The 20,800-nt window shown below is 30.3% G+C and overlaps 2 protein-coding genes and 5 non-coding genes across 7 annotated transcripts in view; 6 read left to right on the top strand and 1 right to left on the bottom strand.

Annotated features, from left to right (window-relative positions):
- LOC125834166 (pathogen-related protein-like) overlaps positions 1 to 20,800 on the top strand; it is a 32,575-nt gene that overhangs the window by 4,629 nt on the left and 7,146 nt on the right. The gene's annotated exons all lie outside the window — the stretch shown is intronic.
- LOC125834178 (small nucleolar RNA Z221/R21b) lies at positions 8,382 to 8,473 on the top strand. The gene has a single exon (XR_007443336.1). It is a non-coding gene; the product is annotated as a small nucleolar RNA Z221/R21b (small nucleolar RNA).
- LOC125834183 (small nucleolar RNA SNORD14) lies at positions 8,703 to 8,825 on the top strand. Its single transcript, XR_007443339.1, has one exon. It is a non-coding gene; the product is annotated as a small nucleolar RNA SNORD14 (small nucleolar RNA).
- LOC125834180 (small nucleolar RNA snoR99) lies at positions 9,061 to 9,161 on the top strand. The gene has a single exon (XR_007443337.1). It is a non-coding gene; the product is annotated as a small nucleolar RNA snoR99 (small nucleolar RNA).
- LOC125834171 (small nucleolar RNA SNORD14) lies at positions 9,209 to 9,332 on the top strand. The gene has a single exon (XR_007443329.1). It is a non-coding gene; the product is annotated as a small nucleolar RNA SNORD14 (small nucleolar RNA).
- LOC125834185 (small nucleolar RNA SNORD14) lies at positions 9,456 to 9,579 on the top strand. The gene has a single exon (XR_007443341.1). It is a non-coding gene; the product is annotated as a small nucleolar RNA SNORD14 (small nucleolar RNA).
- Positions 14,135 to 14,950, bottom strand: LOC125834164 (agamous-like MADS-box protein AGL62). The gene has a single exon (XM_049513362.1). It carries the CDS (start codon positions 14,948 to 14,950, stop codon positions 14,264 to 14,266), a length of 687 nt encoding a protein of 228 aa, XP_049369319.1. The 3' UTR covers positions 14,135 to 14,263.

Below are 20,800 nucleotides of genomic sequence, written 5' to 3'. Positions count from 1 at the left end.
TATATGTGGCACATCAAGACCTGGAGGTACATCCATATAGACTTCCTCATTTAAATCTCCATGGAGAAAAGCATTATTCACATCAAGTTGGTATATGCTCTACTGTTTCTTAGTAGCAATAGCAATCAAAGCCCGTACAGTTGTCATCTTAACAACTGGAGATAATGTTTCTGTATAATCAATGCTATGATGTTGAATGTACCCTTTTACCACTAGCCTTGCCTTATACCTTTCTACACTTCCATCAGCCTTATGCTTAACTTTATAAACCCACCTACAACCAACAGACTTCTTACCAATAGGCAGAGGCATGAGAGACCAAGTGTTATTATCATGCAGGGCAGTAAACTCTTGGGTCATAGCTGTTTGCCAAGAAGGATCAAGAGCTGCCTCTTCATAACTGGATGGCTCACAATCATTAGTGATATTTAAAGCAAAAACCTGACTGTCAGGATCTAGATCTTCAGGAGATATGTGGTGATTTAGAGAAAAACAGGCAGTTAGGGAAGAAGGATTTAATGTGGATTGTTTTGTGTTAGGTGCAGTGCAAACATAATCAGATAGGTATGAAGGCAATTTATGTGCTCTATTAGATTTTCTGGTTTCAATATTGTGTTGTTGGACTGGTTGTGGAGGTGAAAATGTGGTAGGTTGAGAAGATGTGGGAGTGTCAATGAGAGAATGGGGAGATGAACATGGAGGTTCAGGAGACATTGGAGGATTTGTGTTACATGACATGCTTTGATCACACTGGACAGGAGAATTGGATAAGGAGTAAGAAACAGGGTCAACAAAGAATGGAGATTGAATAGGAGAAGAAGGAAAAGAAGTAAGATCTGCAGATAAAGCAAAAGGGAAAATTGTTTCATGAAAGGTCACATCTCTGGAGACATACAACTTCTTAGTGGCCAGACTCATTACCTTGTATCATTTTGTGCCAAAGGGGTATCCAACAAAAACATGTGGAGATGTCCTAGGGTCGAACTTAGATCTTTGTGATTTAGGGATGGTTGGGTAACATAGGTATCCAAAACTTCTCAGGTGTGAGTAAAAAGGCTTCTGGTTATATAACAACTCATAAGGGCATTTATTTTTAAGGGGTGTTGAAAGCAGTCGATTGATGATGTATGTAGCAGCTAATATACACTCACCCCAATATTTTGTTGGTAATTTGGACTGAAAAAGAAGTGCCCTGGCAGTTTCAAGTATGTATTTGTGTTTTCTTTCCACCACACCATTTTGTTGATGTGTGTATGGACAGGATTTTTGGTGATGAATGCCTTTGGATTGGAAGAATAGAATGGACTCAGTATTGGTGAACTCAAGACCATTGTCTGATCTGATTACCTTTATGGCGGTTTTGAATTGGTTCTCAACCATATTGGTGAAGACTTTAATAACATATAGAGCATTGCTTTTGTGACTGAGTAGGTGTGTCCAAGTTGACCTACTGTAGTCATCTACAAAGGGAATAAAGAATCTGAATTTATCAAGTGTGGGTATTTGGTATAGTCCCCACAAATCAACATGCACTAATTCAAATATAGTAGAGCTTCTGTGAATACTTGGCAGAAAAAGCAGTTTGGTTTGTCTTGCCATAGGACAAATGGGGCAAAAGAAAGGTTGTTTGGGAGAGAAGTCCATAGGGATTGATAGTATACCTTTCATTTTTACAAAAGGAACATGGCCGAGTCTATAATGCCACAAGAGGTCTGTACTGTCAGCCTTTAATAAACTAGAAGCAATACTCACATCAGCAGAAACAACATTGTTCTTATTATTAGATAAGAAGTTCAATACATTTTGATGGAGTGAACAAGAATGGGAATTACATTTGCATTTGCAACACATTTTATCATGTCTATGAAGGGAAAAACAAGAAACAGGATCCTTTGTTGAGGTAGGATGACTGCTCTTTTGGAGACAGTTGGAGCACAAGAGATACAAGCCATCATGCACTTTACCAACTTCCAGAGGCCTCTTCAGTGAAGGGGCCTGCAGAAGACAAGAGGTGTTAGTGAAAAAGACAATACACTTGAGGTGCACTGTTAGAGAGTTGACTGAAATCAAGTTATATTGGAAAGAATGGATGAACAAAACATTGTACAGTGTGATCTGTGGTGTCAGTTGCACATTTCCAACTTCTGTGACCTTAACCTTGTATCCATTAGGTAGTCTAACTAATAAGGGATATGGTAGTGTAAAAACATTGGTGAGGTGATGCTTGATAAAGGTCATATGGTATGATGCCCCTGAATCTATAATCCACACATCAGATTTTGTTTTATAACATTCACATGAGAGTTTGTCAAAAGTTACAGAAGAGGTACAAGCAGTGATACCTGCAAAGTTCATTGCTGAATTAGTCATATTGCCAGAGTTCTCTGTTGTATTGAGTGTTTGAAACTGATGGAGTAGATAGGCAAGTTGATCACACTGTTCCTTAGAGATGCCAATATTTGAGCTGTCTTGATTGTTGACTTGATTTTCAGATCCATTCCCCTGTTCCATATTGAGACCACAAGATAATCCTGCAGAGTTAGCTGCCACACTTTTACCTTTGTTGTTGTACCTGTAACCATTATTTGCTTGCCCATAATTTTGTTGCCTGTGGGATTGATTGTAATCTGGTTGTCCATAGTTCTGTGGTCTTTGAGATCTATTGTTCCCATTGTAGGAATTCTGTGGGTATCCATGTAGCTTATAACATTTTTCTTTGATGTGACCTGGTCTCTTACAGTGATCGCAGAAAGGTCTGCCTCTGTGAGAAGAAGAAGAAGAGTAATTGGGTTTGAAATCCTTACTTCTTGAAGTGTCTGAAGTATTAGCAGCAAAAATGCCTCCTGACGATGTTCCTGAAGTACTAGCATGAAGAGAACTGGATTCAGCAAACAATTGATTATTTGGCATAAACTCTCGTTCTTTCTCTTCCTTAATCAATAAGGCGAAAACTTGTGTCATTGATGGAGGAGGATTCATCATTAATATGTTTCCTCTGATTATTGTGTAAACTTCGTTTAATCCCAAGAGAAATTGAATTAACCTCTTATCCTGTTCGACTTTGTGCATAAGATCCTTTGCTCCACAAGTACATGCACATTTGCAGTGACTCTTTATGCATAAACTGCTCAATTCCTCCCAAAGTTTCTTCATCCTAGTGTAGTAAGTTGTGATATCCAAAACGCCTTGAACGAGATCATTGATTTCCTTTTGAACCTGATATAACTTGACACCATTAGTCTGATCATAACGATCTTCCAAATCATTCCATAGTTCCAAAACATTGCCTACGTATTCGACACTATCATCAATATCTCTGCTTAGGGAGTTAAGGATCCAAGACGTAACCATGTCATCACATCGTTCCCATTGCCTATACTCTGGATCATTAGAAGGTGGTTTCTTAGCTTCGCCATTTATGAACCCTAGCTTATTTTTTACAGATAATTATCTAAGTATGCCTCTTCTCCAGGATCGATATCCAATCCCATCGAAAGGAACTGGCACGAGAGAAGCACCTGGACTATCAGATGGATGTAGGTACAAAACACTACCTACTTCAATCGTTTTAGTAACCCCTAGATCAGTGACTTCCACCATTGTAGCAGATCAGAATTTTTTTTTGAAGAAGGCGACGAACAACAACAAGAGAGGAAAAAAATTTTGATGCGATCGGAGGAACCTGAAACAACTGGAGCAGCGATTCTTCAACAAAGAGATGAGAAAATCAGGGATGATCGATTCCTTGCTCTGATACCATGATAAAACTCAATATTGAGCATGAAGATCCACCATTAATGGTGGATTCTAGAACATACTGTATTCAGTCAGTTAGAGAGGATCAATTGAGAAGATAGACTTTTCTCATTTCTGAATGATAAAATCAACTGTAAACTGCATACAATGTGTCACATTTATACAACTTGATGGAATCTAGAAAGTTCCTAATCAAAGCATAAACGGAAATCTAACTAACTAACAAAATCTGTTAACTAACTAACTCTGTGAAACTTTACTGTTAATTAACTAACTCTGTGAAGTTAACTGTTAACTAACTAACATAATTATTCTCAATATTTTATTTTCTAAATGATATTTCATTTTTTTTTGTCACAAACACGGAACACCATATACTTAAACATTAGTATTTCTATAATAAAGAAAAATAAAGTTAAAACTGGAGTTCTCAACCTTCCAAATCCTAAGTTTCTATATGCTTGGTTCACATGAGATATTGATTTTGATTTCTTACCTGACTTTGATTGTCTAGGAAACATTACAGATTCATTATGTAGTGTTATTAGAATTCTTGAACAAGTAATTGTATAAATCTTTTTTAATGTATCCCTTCCTTTAAGTTGCTTCTTGATTAAATTTCTCTACTTTCAGTTGTTATTCATTTCCTTTCAATATAAAGCAGAAAATTCCCTCAACAATGTTAGCGCAATTCTGCTTCGTATATGAATCCATGATAATTTGATAGAATACAATCTTGTTCCAAGAATAGGAACTCGATAGGATAGAATGCATTCATTCAGAATCAAGGAAGACAAACATGATTTTAGGATGGTATTTCGAGCCCCCATAGTGTTGTGTTTTTATTCGAAATTAAATTAATCAACTCAGAAAAATGTGACAGTAAGTTGAAATAGACAACTAAATTTGAAAGATAACTTGAAAAGTTGTACAAATTAGTAAAATGTAACCAGAGACTTGCATCTCCAGCTTCCTTCCCATGCGGATTGTGTCGTTGAACAGAATTGGTTCTTGGTTCATTTGATGCCTTAGCCATTTTGAATGCATATTTTGACCCGAAGCAAAATTATAATATCGTTGTAAGAGTGAGATCACTGTAAACTTCCCACAACCATTTTCTCCGACTACACCAACTCTCTGTATGTATGTATGTAAGCAAATGTAAATGTTCATGGTTCACCAAATACACAAGTAACTTATTTATGGGAAAATGTGTTGCACGTTTATCCTTATTATTGTTATATAAATTTTTTAAATTTAAAATTGTGTTATCTAATTGAAAATGCTTAAATCAGCAATATTACTTAATTTTTGAAAACTCCATGAATGGATGTTGAATCTCAGCTCAACTTACAGAGCAATTTGAAGAGAAAGAAGAGATTGTATTGAATTATGAACCATCTTCAATGAATCTATACATGTATGCCCTTTTATACTAGTCGATCACTAAAGACTACAAAATATCTATACAGCTTTGTAACTAACTACTGCCACCTCATCAGTCTTATAACTACCTTTTAAATGCTTCAACTAACTCAACCATACAAATTTGTATTTATTATATTAAAATGGTGATATAATAAAATTATATTTCTATTTATAATTTTTTAAGAATGTATCAAGTCAATAGTAGACAATTATTATTGGATATAAGGTAAATAACTAGAAAAATCTATTAAAAACCCGTGCCTTGAGACAATGGGCATAACTTGTGCCTTGAGACACAAATTTAGTAAGTAGTAAAAAAAATTCAAAGGTATAACATTTTAAAACTGAACTATTGGTTGAAAGGCATAATTTGTGTTTTGGAACATAATTCGAATAATGTGGAACTTTTTAAGATGAAACATGTTAAAACTACTTGTGACATAAGTTTAGTGGTATGAATTTTATGACGAAAAAATTCGCTAGATACGTAACTAGGCATAAGTTCAGTGTATGAAATATTCTAAAATCTAAACTTGTGTCTTACGAGGCATTCTCATCATTAAGTCTTAAAACTCTATTCATAGTTAAGCTTGATGCTTATAATTTATAAGGTTGATGTGTATAATTTAAGGAAATAGACATATTTTATGTGTTAACTATCTAATAGATAAATGAGAATATCTGTAGCTTTTTCAAAATTTAAAGTGTTTAATTCAAATATTTTATTAGAAAATTAGAAGTTCAATTGAAATATAACTAAATCAAATGTTTTCTACCCTAACAGGTTGAAGAATTGACTGTATATTAAACTTTTAAATTAAGTTCATACATATTATTTAGGGATGTTCGTGGTTTGGTTTGAATCGGTTATTGGTTAAAATAAAAATAAAATCAATATAGTCTATTTTTTTAGTTTCTAAAATCAAACCAAATCAAATGAAAAATATAATTATCGGTTTGGTTCAATTTTTCTAGCTTTTTCGATTTGAAAAGTAATAATTTTTTAGAGGACATACGTTTCTCGATAGATACAAACACATAGTACATTAATAATCCACATGAAAGCTACTGCTGGTTCAATTAAGCAATACTAGAATTATTATTACACGAACAAAGTGATTCAACTAAGAGAATGTGTGATTATCTTATGTGAGATAGGGTACGTAAAGACTAAAGTAATGAATTTTGATGGACTTGAACTCATGATTGTAATAGTTGGGCTTGAGAAAATGGTAAAAGTTAAAGACTTAGAGCCCGTTTGGATTGACTTAAAAAAAGTAACTTTTTAAAGTGCTGGAACTTATTTTTAAAATAAGTAGTTATGTGTTTGGATAAAAGTGCTGCAGTTGAAAAAAAAGTTGTTGATGTGTTTGACAAATAAGTGCTGGTAAACACTTTTTTTTATCAAAATGTCTGAAATACCCTTTAAGCTGTTAATGATAAAAAGTTGATTAATTTAAGGTTTTTATACTTAAAAAAAAATTAAAACAAAATTAATTTATGTTTTACATCCATAAGTAATAATATTTTTCTATCATTCACATATTTCTTTACCACCTTATAAGAGGAATATAAATTCATATTTCAGAAATAATAATAATAATAATAATAAAAATAATAATAATAGTAATAGTAATAATAATAAAATAATAATAATAGTAATAGTAATAATAATAAAATAAAATAATAATAATAATAATAAAATAATAAAATAATAAAATAATAATAGTAATCGTAATAGTAATAGTAATAATAACAATAATAATAATAATATAATAATAATATTTATAATTATAGTAATAATAATTATTATAATTATAATTATTATAATAATAATAATAAAATAGTAATAATAATAATAGTAATAGTAATAATAATAATAATAATAATAATTATTATTATTATAATAATAATAATAATAGTAATAGTAATAATAATAATAATAATAATAATAGTAATAGTAATAATAATTATTATATTAATAATACACATAATAATAATAATATAATAATAATAATAATAATTATAATAATAATTATTAGAATAATAATAAACATAATAATAATAATAATTTAATAATAATAATAATAAAAATATAATATAATAATAATAATAATAGTAATAGTAATAATAATAATAATATAATAATAATAATAATAATAATAATAATAATAATAATAATAATAATAATAATAATAATATAATAATAATAATAATAATAATAATAATAATAATAATAATAATAATAATAATAATATAATAGTAATAATAATAATATAATAATAATAATAATAATTCAATATGAGCAATTTGGAAATTGTATAAAATAATTAAGGGCAAAAAGGTAATATACTTGGTCAACATAAAAGGGCTTTTAAGCTAAAAAAAGAAGAAGCTCCCCTCCCCTAGCTTTTAGCTTTTGGCTTAAAATAAGTCATTTTTTATTTAAAATAAGTCACTTTGATAATTGCCAAACACTCTAATAAGTCAAAAACTGGCTTTTAAGCCAGTTTGACCAGCTTAAAAGCCCATCCAAACAGGCTCTTAAGTTAATTAAAATTTAACAAAATATTTATATTTTATTTATGAATAATACATAAATAATTATAAAATTTATATATCTAATTTATCGGTTTGGTTATTTTTGTGGTTGTTATTTTAGTAAAACCAAAATCAAACCAAACAGTATCAGTTTTCAAAATTATAAACCAAACCAAACCAAACCAAATATCGATTTGATTAGAATTGCGGTTCGATTTTGTTTTTTAACCATAACCATGAACAAACCTAATATTATTCATATACTCCATCCGGTCCACTTCATTTGTCGTTCTTATTAAAAATAAATTATTCAAAATAATTGTCTTATTAGAAAAAATAAGATATAATTAACTAGAGTATTAGTTTCCATTTTGTCCTTGCTCAAAAAATGTAAAGAGAAATTAATGTGGTGAAAAATATGATTAATATTAAATTGAGAATAAAGAATAAATAGACCTAGAATCCTATCCCAATTGTTCTCTCAATTTGTTAGGCCCATGAGTAAAAAGCCCATATTCATCTTATTAGGGTTTCGCCGTCTACTTAACTTTATATATTCCCCATATCCACCATTATCAAACACATCTCAGCTACTCAACAACTACTACTTTCTCACTTTTTTTCACACACAACACATATTTATTCATCTTTAATTTGAGCAGTGATGATATCTAGAGAAAGTCATGCACCACTCTGATATTAGTGATGTGAAATTTCTCATACCCATAATTATTTGTTATAATTGCTAATTTACTAGTTTTCATTGCCGTATTTCGTTGTTGTATTTTGGGTTGATCTGAGAATTTTAAGGCTTGTTTCTCAAAACATTCGCAGTTGCCGTCTAAGGGCTTGAGAGATAATGCTGCTTTTATCCTTCCTTGGATTTTTTGTTCTTTAATTTGTGTTTTATGTTTGTATCAGTTTGGAATTGTGATAATTTTTGGTTAATTGATTGATTTGAATCTTAAATTACATGGTGTCTATGATGATAATTGTTAAGGCTTGTTTCTCAAACATTCGCAGTGGCCGACTAAGAGCTTTCGCCTTCGCCAGGCTTGAGAGTTAATGCTGCTTTTATCCTTCCTTGGATGTCTGAGACACCATTATCATGTTTTGCTATTTTGCTGATGAATCTATCTGGGGTTTTTCTCCATTTTGGGTTTAGCATGTAATTTTGCTATGTTGTGGTTTGTTTTTTTGATTTTGAGCTATCATTTATGTTAGCAAATTCAGATTTTTATTGCTAAAGATCATAGCTTTTATGAAAATAATCCATTAGCTTATGAAATTAGTGGATCTTGGACTGTTAAGTCTGCCTCTCTAGCAATGAAAGAGTTGTTTTAGGGATGAACAAGTCCCTGATAAATGAACCCATTCATCACTTTGTCAGCATCACAATGTTTATGTTTTGCTGATCATTATCGGATGGTACAATTTTGAATTGTTTTAAGAAGTTGCTGTGTTTTACTCAACTGTTTTGTTATGTCAATGATGATAGATCCTAAGGCTTGTTTCTCAAAACATTCGCAGTGGCCGCCTAAGTGCTTTCGCCTTCGCCAGGCTTGAGAGTATATGCTGCTTCTATCATTCCTTGGATGTCTGAGTCTTTTTAACTAAGTTTAAGTTTAAGCTATGTTAGATTTGGTTCTTGTTTGATGATGTATATCTGTGTAATCGTCTTAGAACTAGTGTTCAATTGCTTTTCTATCCTTCATGAACTTCTTGTCTTTTGCCTATGATGATAGATCCTAAGGCTTGTTTCTCAAAGCATTCGCAGTGGCCGACTAAGTGCTTTCGCCTTCGCCAGGCTTGAGAGTATATGCTGCTTTTATCCTTCCTTGGATGTCTGAGGCCTTTTTTGCTAGTATAGTGTAGTATTTCCCCTTTGCTTCTTTTTTTGATTGTTCATATATCTTTGAATTCAAATTGTATCCTATTTAAAGTAGGTGTTAGATACTGTCTTTTATGTTACCACACTAGTAATTGTACTTGTCACTTGGTGTTGCCTTTTAATTAGTTCCACTCAATTTTATTTTCTTTGATTGGCTTTGATGTTAACCTTATACTATATCATTGTCATAGATGGTTGGAATTAAGCTTTTATGAATATTTGATTTGTGTTCCTAGTAAAGTTTGAGCTTCCTATACATCCCATCTACTCTTCCCTACTCAGGTTCCTCACATGGTTTTAGCAATGGTGTTTCTCTATCAAGTTTGAGCTGTCCTGATCAATTTATTGTCCTTTTTGTGCATTTTATTGTTTTGTATATGGTATTAGCACATCTATGACTGTGTTATTGTTTCACAAAGATATAGAGACCAATAGTATTGCACACATATATGTGCAACTCCTAATACTAGTGTTTATAGAAGCTTTTGCATTGTCCTATGAGGATAGATCCCAAGGCTTGTTTCTCAAAACATTTGCTTTAAGAGCTTTCGCCTTCGCCTTGAGAGTTTATGCTGCTTTTATCCTTCCTTGGATGTCTGAGGCTTGCCTTTCAGTATGTTGCTTTCACCCCCCACCCAATTTGTTATATTGCAGCTATTGCCTTTTTCAGTCTTCACAACATTTCGTACTCTAAAATTACATAACATACCCGGTGAAATTGCACAAGTGGAGTTTGATGATGGATTGTATGCTGACCTTAGTGAAGTTGTTTCATCGGCTCAAGTGCATACTCATATTACATTGAGCTAAAATGCTGTTTTTTGGGCTATGATTTTAAAGAGAGAGGATAGAGTGATGAATATCTCATTTTTGAATGAGATTTGGTAGATAGATTTGCATAACAAAGGGTTTCTGATATAGTTGCCCTAGATGTTGGTGGCTTTATTATTAACTCTATTGTGCATTGTTCTATTCTTTTGAACATGAGTTTTCTTCACAATGAACCTTCTATAAAATACACTTGATATGAGCCCTTTACACTACAATAAAACCAAACTGTATTTGATAGTATTTTCAGACCAAAAAAATCAAGTAAATTTATTTTGTTGTTTACATATTATAATAACCTTAATCTAACATAGTACAATATTTTTGACTTCAGAATTTGTGTTTGTATTCTGATAATAGCTACTCTTTTTCATATATCAATTCAAATTTGTATTTTATTAGTCAATTTATTTTGCTGTTTATCTATGACTATTATAGCCTATAGTACTTTTCTTTTTGAATTTAAAATTTGTGTTTGTACGTAATTAATAGGTGTTCTCATATATCAATTGAAATTTGTATATGTATATATATATATATATTTTTATATATTCATGCTATATATCTATATAAAAAATAATTAAGTTTTTGAGATTTGCAAAGTAAGGGAATTACATGTAGAACATTTGAGGTAATGATATTCTTTTTTGAAATAATTGAGTAAAATAAGTATATATTTAAATTTATAATTATTAAAATTCTAGTTTTTAGTTACACAAACAAGAATGACAGATAAGTAATAATTTTTGTAAGATGAGTATGCGTACCTTTTTTTAGATGCATAATTCAAAAGGATAAATACTTTTTTTTACCAAATATAAATTAGTTCTGATGCTTCAATTTTTTTTTTATTTTATTATTTGAAATTTTAAATAATGATCTCAAATTGCATGTTTAAAAGGTTATTTAAAATTATGAATTCATATTGTATGTTCCATTTAAATACTAATTTAATTTGGGTATTGTAATAAAATACTTTTATCAATTATTGCTTTCTATGAAACAAATAAAATTTAAAGTGGACAAATAAAAATCAGATGAAGGACACTCTTCAAAAAAATGAACTATATATGCAGTATTTTAAAGGAAAATCTTATTCATTGTCCAGAATTTAGCCATTTAAAGAAACTTAATAAAAATTATTTACTGTAAATAATTAAAGAATTGTTATATACCAGATATCTTATTGATAATGAAATTAAATGATAATGGGTAAATATATATGATTCAATAAAAAATACTATGTCATGTATATCATATTAATAACATTATATTTGAGGGAGCATTACACGAGATATTAACTTTTTATGTGACATAATTTTTTTTTGATTTACTTAAAATCAAAACAATATATTTTCAAAATAAAAATTAACACTTGTTTTTTTACAACAAATCAATTTCTGATTTACACCTGGTCAAAGGGAAAAAGAGAAATGTCCTAATTGATTAAAACGGAAAGTAAAAAGAAAAAAGAAAAAAAAATTATTATATTAATGGAAAAAACTATATAATAAAAAAAGAGAAAGAAAACAAACCATCATCATTTGAACCACATAAGCGCCATTTGGCATTATCCCTTTTTTGGCGCATTTGAACCACATAATTAGGTTTTCATATCCAAGTATGATTAGGGATTGCGTTAAATTGGATTCTTGGTTGCTCGTTTTACTAAAAAAAAAAGCATATATTCTGCCACATTATCATACAATGTATATACTTATTCCACAAGCATATTTTGATGGTTATTAGTTCCATGCAAACATATAGTTGTTACAGTGGATAAAATATAGTAATGTGATTGCTAGAAAAATAGATTATATTTGTAATTTTTAATCAGCCACAAAAGAACTGTGGCTAAGTAAGTTTTCTTCTTTTGTCGGAAAAAATGCAGATCATCATTCACGCATACCTTGTAGGAAAAAATAGAGATCATTATTCAAATATTTTCTCTCTCCCTATTCACCTCCCCACATCCTTCTTCCCCATAAATTGAAGCGGAAATAGAAAGAAAAAAAAAGCAAATTTGAAATCAAAATAAACAAAGGAAGAACAAAACTTTTAAAAAATCACTATCAATTAAAATGGGAATAAGAAAGAAGGCATAAAGAAAAATAAAAATGATGAACAAGGGTGAGTGCTAGGGAAAGAGAAGAAAGGGAGAGGTTTGGGGTGGGCTTCGGTGGTGATGGAGTGAGTGTCGTATAATTTTTAGTTGAAAGTCTTTTCTTTTTAAATTTTAGGGAAAAGGGTTTGAAAAATACTTTAACTTTGGTCAAAATTGTTGTTACGTATCAAACTTTATGGAGGAACTTTTACCCCTGCACTATTTAATAGTGTATTTTAAAGGTATATATGTGCCCACGTGGACACATTACTATTTAAAATGATGCAATATTTATGATATCCACGTAGACACATATATACCTTTAAAATACACTATTAAATAGTACATGGGGTAAAAGGTCCTTTCCAAAGTTTGGTATCGTAACAACAATTTCGGCCAAACTTGGAATATTTTTCAGACCCTTTTCCCTAAATTTTAACTTGTTTATATTCAAAATTCATTTTTCTAATTATTTTAAATTAAAATGTTACATGTCTTCATTTGGTTTGTTATTTGGCCACATCTTATTCATGTTTCATGTATATTATACACATTCTCCCTTTTGATTAATGATGGTTAGGAAAATGTTCAATATGTATTATTTTCAATTTAAGAGCCACATATGACTTAAGCTTAACCAAAATATAAAGTCATCTAAGAAATATAGTAAAGGAAGAGGTCTGTTTGATCGGCAATTTATACACGAATGTAAAATAAATTTTTTTATTATATCGTAAAAGAAATTATGGATTTTATATAATCAAATAATTATATCCGAATTAGGAAAAAAGAATCTCCATCTTAGGGAGTGAAACCAAACACTTATAATCTTCTATAAAAACATAGTACAAAATAAGCTTACATGACTTTTGAAAACATTTATAGGTATTATTTAATGTTTTTGATTCATTTATCGATCATATACGAAAAATCAGGTGAGACATGATTATTTCTCCACTTTCACCAACATATATATAATGATAAAAATTTCATCTAGCAATCTTGTGAATATAAAAAATTCAAACTTATGTACCACGCCACTGTGACAAACACTCTATAGTCCCATGCAATTCAATTATATTGACTAAAGTCACATGCATGTAATATATATACATAGATCTTAAACACAATACTTAAAAATATGTATTGATTTAATCACAAAATTATTAAGTTCCATTCAATTTGACGCTTTCAGCCACTATGGTTCGGTTTGGATAAATCCAACAACCAAAATAAATTTTTTATTCAAATTCTTATTCAAGATGATACCAAAAAAAAAAAGTATCTTAAATAAGTTCTCCACATATTTTCGTATTACCATATTTATGATTTATGAAATTTAGAAATGAACATTTACCGCAATCATGTTCAATTTCAAATAATGCACATTAATTCCATGCAAACTTGGTTAAAGGGGAGAGATTTCTATCACCCTTCACCCTCTCTTGAGGGGAACCACGTTAGACAAAATGTGAGGCACTCGTAGAAAAAATATATTTAATTTTTTATACTTTTAACAAAAAAAATTATTCTTTTTTTGGTTGATACAACTCAAAGAAATTACTTGTTCCTCAAATATAGAGATGTTAATGCAAAAATCCATACTACTCAATTTTATTACAATTTGCAACAATAAAGAAAGAAGACGACATGTTAATTGTTTGATTAATTAATAACTAATCAGTAGTTTAAACCTAAGTAGTCCAATAAATGCTTCAGAATTGGGCATTTCCTGCTGGGTAATTGAAATCAAAAGGAACAATAGAAGCACAATAATCAATAGCTTGATTCATACTTGAAGTAGACGCCGCCGCCGCCATTGAAGAAGAACCATTTATCATACTCAATTCATCACATCTCATATTTACTTTCTTCTTCAATTCCTCCAATGCACACATAAATTTCTCAAGTTCTTCAATTCCCATATCATCAGTCGATTCATTCCACCAAAATCCTCCTCCTCCATTATTACTACCACCATTCACCATCTTCGATTCATCAATAACAATCTCCTCCTTTACCTTCTTCTCCGCTTCCAATTCTCTACAGATCTGAGAATAATATTCATTGCTCTGTTGCACATAGTTCAATTGATCATCGCCGGCGGATTTCACTCCTTCTTCTTCTGATTTTCCGGTGAGGTACCAGTCAATGACGGCGTCGGCGCTGGGATGACCAAAAGTGAATAAACGCTGTCGTTTTAGCGACTGAACCATGACAGCGATTTCAGCACCGGTTAAGATGCAAAGTTCACTAGCTTTTTTGAAGAGACCTAAACGCCGTTTGCTAAAGGTAACGTGCCTACTGTTTTGATTTGTTATTGGTTTAATTGCAATTTTCCTCCGCCCTTGAGTTTTCTTAACGGCGACGGCGGCGTTGTTATTATTATTATTAATATTCATGGTGGGAGAAAAATAAAAAGGTTAATTATTATGGCTTGGCAAAATTGGGGATTTTATATTTTATAATTTATAGAGAGTATATAACGGGTAAATAATAATAACGTGTAAATCGAAGATTTTATTTTATAGAGAATCAATCGGAGAATATTTTATTTACTCGTTTTAAATTGTAGTTTTAGGAAGGAATTGGGTTACAAATTTGGAAACTATTACTGTAGGAGTAATAATAAGGAATTGTTTTTCCTAAATAGGAAAGAAAAAGAGTTATTGGGAGGAACTTTCCTATAATTTTGGGTACTAATCGAAAACTAGAATCTCTAATAGGAAAATAAAAATAAAATAAAATATACGCCTAGGATTTTTTTTCTTACCACATGTGCATTATATTAGACACACTTTTGATATGTAATAAATATAATCATCGTAGAATATCAAGTCTGAGAATTATTTAAAAATAAAAAATTCACAAACAAAAATTATATCGAATTTGAATCTCCTTTAGTGTTATTTTACGTTTTACCGCTTCTGAAATTTGAATAAATTATATCCAATTTGGTTCACATACAAGTTTTTGTGTAGCATTCAATTAATAGGAGTATTCTATGAATTTTCCTTAACCACATCATGAGGATCTCATATTTCAAACAATGGTTTATAGAATTCAGCCTCCATCTACTATTTAGCTATGAACTCGTTATATGAGACTTGCCTATTGGGACTTACATTTTTTATATGATTTGCGAGCTATCGCATACTGAGCACTTAGCAGGTTAACACAAAGTGTTTAGAGACATTGTGACATAGATTGTGGATTGCTATGAGGATTCCAAAAAAAAAAAAAAAAAACTAGGTTTAACAAAGTGTTATTCATATACAAGGATAATACATAACTTTTAACAATGTTTGAACTTATACTTATATATTTAAGTTGAAATATGCTATTTAATTTATATATATATATTATTTCAAATGGTAATAGTAGTAATTCTATTACCACATGTGCATTGAGGTGTTAATTAGACACACATTTGATATCTAAGTAAAAAAATTGTAGACAAATTTAAGGGATTATCGATAAGATAAAGGCTTAATTAGCCTTGTCTCTACACAAAGTCTTAGCCCATGTTTTAAGCAAGAATAAATGCAGGTACTGTCAATCTATTTGTTTATGAAGTCCCTGCATATTTTAAATTTGTCCAACGTTTTAAACATATGTATGCATAGATTCTAATATTCATCATAACATCTAAAATAGGATCACTCTTAATTGATTTTAATATTTGGAAGGAAAAACTATGTGCATTATTGGAGATGACTTTTTTTGAAAGCTCAAGGCCTATTTTCAATTACAATAAAACAAAAAAGAATTAACTAATCGGAATAAAAGAAAAGAAAACCATAACTCACCTCTATAAATTCATAGGAATATATTTCTAGTTAGATATCACCAAACAAGCTGAAGGTAAGAAAAGTAAAAATAAATAAATAATGGAGAGAGGTTCAAGTGCTAAGTTGGCTTTCCTGCTTTTTCTTTTTCTTGCTACATCTTGTAAGTTCTTAACTTTCTTTTCTTTATTATATTATATAATTTAGGGGTGTGTATTCGGTTTTTTGGTTTGGTTTTGCACTATTTAGTTTGGATTTTTCGGTTTTTGGTTTTGTAAAAGTGTAACCCAATCCGATTCAAAATAAATTTGGTTTGGTTTGATTTTCCTCTATTCGGTTCGGCTTTTTTCGATTTGGTTATTCGGTTATGTCAATAATTAATAACTTAACCAAAGTAATAATATTTAATCTCTTAAATATACTTTCTAATATAAATCATAAGTAAAACTTAAAACACAATACTTATAAGTATACCTATTATAAATGTAATTCAAACATAAAATATAAACGTAATCATCATGAAAGGCAATAACTAAAAAGGGACAAAAGTGGTTAACTCCAATTTAATTCGGTTTTCGATTTTTATTTTTTAAAATCCGAAACCAAACCAAAAAACCAAACAAAGTATTTTATTAATTCAAAACCAATCCGAAAAACCAAAAAACCAATCCAAATAAAAATCCGGTTTGATTTGGTTTGGTTATTTGGTTTAATTCGAATAGTGCACACCCCTATTATATATGCATAAATAACATATAAAGCAAATAAATTTACCATATAGGTGTGTCAAATAAGTGAGTTTGGACTAAATTTGGGCGAGCTAAAATGATCGACTTTATAAATTGGTAAATTATTAATCTGTTAAAAAATTACTTGATTTGAAATGATTTGAGTCAAGATAGGCTAAACAAACAAAATTTACGAGATTTGCAAGTATGGTCTAGTTAATTTGTAGAGGCATATTACCCAAGTACTTGTATTTGGGTGTAAGGGTGTAAAATGGTCAGGTTAAAAGGTTTTTGAGCTAAGTTGGACTCTTACCAAGTTTAAATTTCACTATATTTTCCTTATAATTTATTTAATTACCAAATAAACTTTATTTTATTTTATTATGGTTATATTTAACAATAATTTTAAAAATATTTTGACAAGATTTTCTCATGGTTCAATATATTATTGAACCTAAATCAATCTAATTTTTAGATGATCTGAATTGTATTGATTAAAATGGACTAAGTTAATAAATGAAAGCGATTAATTAATAACGGAACGGTCATGGCCCACCCAAGTTTAAGTGGATTGGATGAGTCATATTTTCATGGACTAATTATAAATGCAGTAACCTTGTATTAAACCAGTGGTGAATCTAGGATTTTAAGATTGTGGGTGCTCCTTTAGCTATCAATTACAAAATATAAGTATACAAATTTAACACTTATCTTAAAAAAGACAATTATATTTAAACATAATAACGAAAAAAATGTGAATTTTTATTGTTATAGTGATTGCATGTTCAAGTGGGGAAGAGCAGGATTTGAAAGAATTGGCAATATTAGGAAGGAAGGTGAATGGAGTATGTGCTTGTGGGCCGTTTGCTGGGAAATGTGGCGATGGCTGTGGCGATCAATGTATTCCCGTAACTTTATGGATGGGAATTTGTGTTTGATACACCCTATACCTAAATAAATATAGATGCTTGGATTTATTCCTTGTATCTTGAGTATTAAAAAATATATGTACTATTTCAAATCTCTATTCTTGGTGTGTTTAACATCATATGTTTGATGTATATGTAACTCTAAATAAATTGTGCTTCAAAATTGAATGGTGTTGGGCTCGGATTATGTTTTTTTTGTTTTTATTCGGATACATCTCTATCTCCCTCTCGAATACATCCATCTCCTCTCTGATACATCCCGTCCTTCTCAGATACAATCCTCCCCTCTATTATACATTTCACCCCTATGTATCCGGATGTCCTATCCCCTCTATGATACATCCCTCCCTTATGTATCTAGATGTCTGCTGATGTATTCGAAAGTCCAGTGTTGTATACGAAAGTCTAGTGATGTATCCGGAATCCATAAATTTTAAGGGATTCTTGTAGTTTGAAAAATAGTAGGGAAATAATATAATTAGATCTTAATACTATGAGATTTATATAAATTACCTTAAATTTAACCGATTGACTAAATACATAACATAACCTTTAAAAGAAGAGAAAATTATCTAGTTAGATAAACATACATGTTTGATCTTTTGATACTTTTAAATAATTACACATACTCTAAACTAATTACACAATCACCTCTTTCTTTTCTCTAACCCTCGCTCTCTCTCACTCTCTTTCAACTCACTACCCCTTCTTTCTGCACGGATAGACTGATGAACGTATAAATGCATCTTTGAATACTAGATACATGTATGTATGTTGGTATCGATACATATTTTTGTGCACAAATACACTAAATATTTGATATCGGATACACTAATAAAATTGATATAGGATACACTAGATGTTATTGATTTTGGATACACATATACACGAAATTTGTGAAACTAAGATACATTCTGAAATAAAGATACTTAGGGAAAGATGCGGGTGTATCCCAGATACATGCGAATCAAATTTGAATACTATATATCGGAAACGAATTATACCTAATTTGACCCGCATGTATACAAGATACATATACCTGAACCCATTAGATATATGTATCTGGCGAACAAACACTGGTACAAAAGATAATTTGTTAAACTAGTGTGTCCGGATGTAATTACAACCTAAACTGATGTGATTTGTGTTGTTTCCTTAAAAAAATGCTTATGCCTTGAGACTAACAATTAGGTAGAGCTACTAAAACAATATGGTCCAATTCAATGTTTTAAAAGGCGGGGGCATGAGACGGGTCATTTTACTTAGTATAGGGTGAAACGTAAGCCTCGAGACGTGGGGCGTAAGCCCTATGGATCTTTAAATTTTTAATTTACAATATAGTATAATAATATAATAACACAAAATTATATAAAAAAAATATATATTAATACTTTGAAATAATTACAAACATGATTAAGGAAACTCATAGAAAATAAAACTTCTAATATGATTATACAAATATAAATAATCTAATATCTTAAATTTCTATTATTAAAAGAATCATTATCATTATTTCTAAATTTTTTTTTTTTTATCATACTATACACTTTACCCCCCTGAATTTTTTTAAAAATAAAACTTACTAGTATTATAATAAAAATATCACTCCATTATGAATAAAAATAAAATTACTTTCAAATAGCTAAATAAAATATGATAATTTTGAGACATATGACAAAATCATGAAAACCAATGATTAGTGAAAAGTATGATTTCGCTATGTATTTTTAAAAGAAATGTTACGTAATATATAATCACATTCATAGTGTTACCAAATAGTAAAGATTCGATACTACAAGTTGTTATTTGAGTTACTCTCAATCTTCGTATCTCTATAGATTAAAAAATTATTAAGTATCATTCACTTATTCAAGAATTATATGGGTCAACAATGTTAAAAAAAGATTTTAACACATTATTTGTGTAAGATCTATTAGACGAGCCCCGAGGGTTAGGCATTGGGCGTTTTTAGGGTGTACAGTCGGACACTCAGAGCATAAGTCTTACGGAACTAAGCCCCACACTTGAATCTCGAGAGTTTTGCTAGAGCCCCGCCCCAGAGCGAGTCCCAACAGAGTTTTTTAAAACACTGGTCCAATCCATTTGAGTTCAATCCCAGCAAAACTCAATCCAGCCCAACTCATCTTTTTAAAGAGTCTCCAAAATGCTAGTCCAATCCAACTTTAAGTGTAATGGTAGGTTGGACAGTGTTTTGTAAACTCATTCGTTACAGAAGGATCTTGAGATCTACAAATCGAAATGAAAAAGTTCCAAGTGGCCAACTGTTGGATCAATTACCTCTTCTTCTACATTTTTATATATTATTGAGATTAGGGTATTAAATTCAGAGACAAATCTAGAATTTGAAGAAGATGGGGCACTACTAAAAGCAGATACAAGTTAGTCGAAGTACGATACTTCATCGGAAAATATTGTCAAATTAGTATAAAATTATATATATAAATATAAATTAAATGAAATGTAACATAGTTCACTCTATGATTAGATGGTCTTGACCCTTAGTCTATTCTTTGATATTGCTAGTTTGAATACAAGTTACAAACAAGCGCAACAAACAATGTTGAACCACTACACCAACCTAGTTTATGTGTTTAATGTGCAAATTTAATTATATGATCCTTATTTAGGAATATACGTGTGCACGTGCACCCACTGCCTCAAAGGTGAATCCGCCTCTGATGGTGGCTGGTCGATGTATATATGGTGAATGTGTATAATAGTGTCATATACATTATAATAAATAGGAAAAAGCACGTAATTACATGACTTAAGATAACATGATCTTT

Source organism: Solanum verrucosum, unplaced genomic scaffold, assembly GCF_900185275.1.
Source record: "Solanum verrucosum unplaced genomic scaffold, falcon-dt-bn FXZP01000108.1, whole genome shotgun sequence".
NCBI classification, from domain to species: Eukaryota; Viridiplantae; Streptophyta; class Magnoliopsida; order Solanales; family Solanaceae; genus Solanum; species Solanum verrucosum.
Note: the sequence above shows the minus strand (reverse complement) of the source record. Positions and strands in the feature narration are given on the sequence as shown.

Coding starts and splice junctions, on each gene's coding strand:
- LOC125834164 (XM_049513362.1), bottom strand. CDS start 14,950: ATGAATATTAATAATAATAATAACAACGCCGCCGTCGCCGTTAAGAAA.